Consider the following 2,762-nt stretch of genomic DNA (forward strand, 5'->3'; position numbering starts at 1 on the left):
GACATGCCCAGATTCCTCCATTTTGCCCCCTGAACCCCCCATTCTAAAAACCCCAAAAAATCTATTTTTCACCCCACGATAAATTCCTTATCATTCTACTTAAACTGTCGTGGCTTGCAGGTCTTCATATAAGTTTGGTAATTTTTTCCATGGTTTAAAATCAAAGTCACAGGGGTCTTGGGCTCTGTGCCAGGGTCTCTAAGCCCCCATTCTAAAAACCCCAAAAATCTATTTTTCACCCCGTGATAACTTCACTATCATTCTTCTTAGACTTTCTTGGCTTGCAGATCCTCATATAAAGTTGGTCATTTTTTCCATAGGTTAAAATCAAATCATAGGGGTCTTGGGCTCTGTGTCCTCATTTTAAAACCCCCCCAAAAAAATCTATTTTCCACCCCATGACAAACTAACAATTATCCTACTTAGAATTTCATGGCTTGCAGATCCTCATATAAAGTTGGTGATTTTTTCCATGGGTCGTAATCAAAGTCACAGGTCCCTTGGGTTCTGTGCCAGGGTCTCTGAACCCCCACTCTAAAAACCCCCAAAAAATCCATTTTCCAACCCATGACAAACTAACAATTATCTCACTTAGAATTTCATGGCTTGCAGGTCCTCATATAAAGTTGGTGATTTTTTCCACGCCCAGATTCCTCCATTTTGCCCCCTGAACCCCCATTCTAAAACCCCCAAAAAATCTATTTTTCACCCTGTGATAAATTCACTGTCATTCTACTCAGGCTGTCATGGCTTGCAGGTCTTCATATAAAGTCGGTAATTTTTTCCATGGGTCATAATCAAAGTCACAGGGGTCTTGAGCTCTATGCCAAGGTCTCTGAGCCCCCATTCTAAAAACCCCAAAAAAATCTCTTTTCCACCCCATGACAAACTACTAATGATTTTGACTTGTAATTCTTCATCTAAGGTTGGTAATTGTTTTTTTGAGCTAAATCAAAGCCAGAGGTGTCCTGGGCTCTGTGCCCGGGTCTCTGAGCCCCCTGGCAGGGGTTCTGGCAATCCAGGACAGACAGAGGGACACAGGGGTGCCCCAAATCCCCCCCGAGCCCCTTCCTGGGCTGATCCCCCCCCGTTTTCCATCCAACAGCCTCTGACCTCCCCTGGGAGCGTCTGCTCTTCCCGCGGATCCAGCGTTCCTGGCTCTCCCTCCAGCATCGTGGTAAGGAGCCCTTCCCACGTCCCCGCCGCGCCCCTAAATCCCTGCGGTCGGGATGTGCCCCCCAAAACCCTCCCCATGCCCCCAGCACGGCCTTGGAGGGTGTGAACCTTCCCCATTCCCAAAAATTCCCTTCTGCTCCCCAAATGAGGGCCACATTCCCTTTCTCCCAGATCCAACGAGGTCTTGGGCTACAAGGACCTTGTAAAAAATACCCAAAATGGTCAATGAGGTCCTGGGATAGAAGGACCCCTTGAAAAATTCCCCAAATTTCCCAAAAATTCTCTTCTGCACCCCAAATGAAGTCGTTTTCCCTTCCTCCCAGGCCAAAATGGACAATGAAGTCCTGGGGTACAACCCTGTTATTCCCAATCTCATGAACTCCCAATCCCATGAGCTCCCAAAGACCTTGTGAAAAATTCTCTAAATTTCAAAAAAAATCCCTTCTGCACCCCAAACGAAGGCTTTTTCCCTTCATTCCAGGCCAAAATGGACCATGAGGCCCTGGGGTACAAGGACCCCTTGAAAAATTCCCTAAGTTTCCCAAAAATTCCTTTCTGCACCCCAAATGAAGGTGTTTTTCCTTCCTCCCAGGCCAAAATGGACAATGAGGTCCTGGGGTACAGTTCCATTATTCCCAATCCCATGAGGTCCCATTCCCAACGCCATGAACTCCCAAGGACCTTGTGAAAAATTCTCTAAATTTCAAAAAAATCCCTTCTGCACCCCAAACAAAGGAGTTTTCCCTTTTTCCCTTCGTTCCAGGCCAAAATGGACAACGAGGTCCTGGGCTACAAAGGCCTTGTAAAAAATTCCCTAAATTTCCAAAAAATTCCCTAAATTTCCCCAAAATTCCCTTCTTAACCCCAAATGAAGGTATTTTCCCCTCCTCCCAGGCCAAAATGGACAATGAAGTCCTGGGGTACAATCCTGTTATTCCAAATCCCATGAGCTCTCAATCCCAACCCCATGATCTCCCAAGGACCTGGTGAAAAATTCCCTAAATTTCCCCAAAATTCCCTTCTGCACCCCAAACGAAGGCGTTTTCCTTTCATCCCAGGCCAAAATGGACAACGAGGTCCTGGGCTACAAGGACCTGGCTGCCATCCCCAAGGACAAAGCCATCCTGGACATCGAACGCCCCGACCTGATGATCTACGAGCCCCACTTCACCTACTCGCTGATGGAGCACGTGGAGCTGCCCCGGAGCCGGGAGGTGAGCGGGAATTCCCTGGGGGTTTTTTTGGGGAGAATCGCACCTGGAGAGAAGGATCACCGTGGTGGAATGGGATTCTAGAATAATAAGGGAAAAAATTCCAGCGCAAGAATAGCTGAAATTGATTAAAATTCGTTATAATTCGTAACAGTTCCTGAAGGTCATTAAAATTCTTAAGATTCAGTAAAAACCATTAAATTGATTAAGAGTCAGTAAAATTAATTTAAAAATATATTGAAATTAATTAAAATAAATTTAATTAAAATAAAATAATTTGGAAATAAATTAATATAATTTTATTGTAAATAAAATAATGTTTTATAATTAGAATATTTTAATATATTTACTACTATTTTAATGATATAATTTACA

At 44.2% G+C, this 2,762-nt stretch overlaps 1 protein-coding gene across 1 annotated transcript in view; it reads left to right on the plus strand.

Annotated features, from left to right (window-relative positions):
* The window catches only part of DMTN (dematin actin binding protein), a 12,065-nt gene that overhangs the window by 2,287 nt on the left and 7,016 nt on the right, over positions 1 to 2,762 (plus strand). The window contains exons 2-3 of the mRNA XM_031065664.1: positions 1,106 to 1,177; positions 2,235 to 2,390. Coding sequence (XP_030921524.1) covers positions 1,106 to 1,177; positions 2,235 to 2,390 — 228 coding nt within the window. The remainder of the gene's footprint in view (positions 1 to 1,105; positions 1,178 to 2,234; positions 2,391 to 2,762) is intronic.

Source organism: Geospiza fortis, unplaced genomic scaffold (assembly GCF_000277835.1).
Source record: "Geospiza fortis unplaced genomic scaffold, GeoFor_1.0 scaffold833, whole genome shotgun sequence".
NCBI lineage: Eukaryota > Metazoa > Chordata > Aves > Passeriformes > Thraupidae > Geospiza > Geospiza fortis.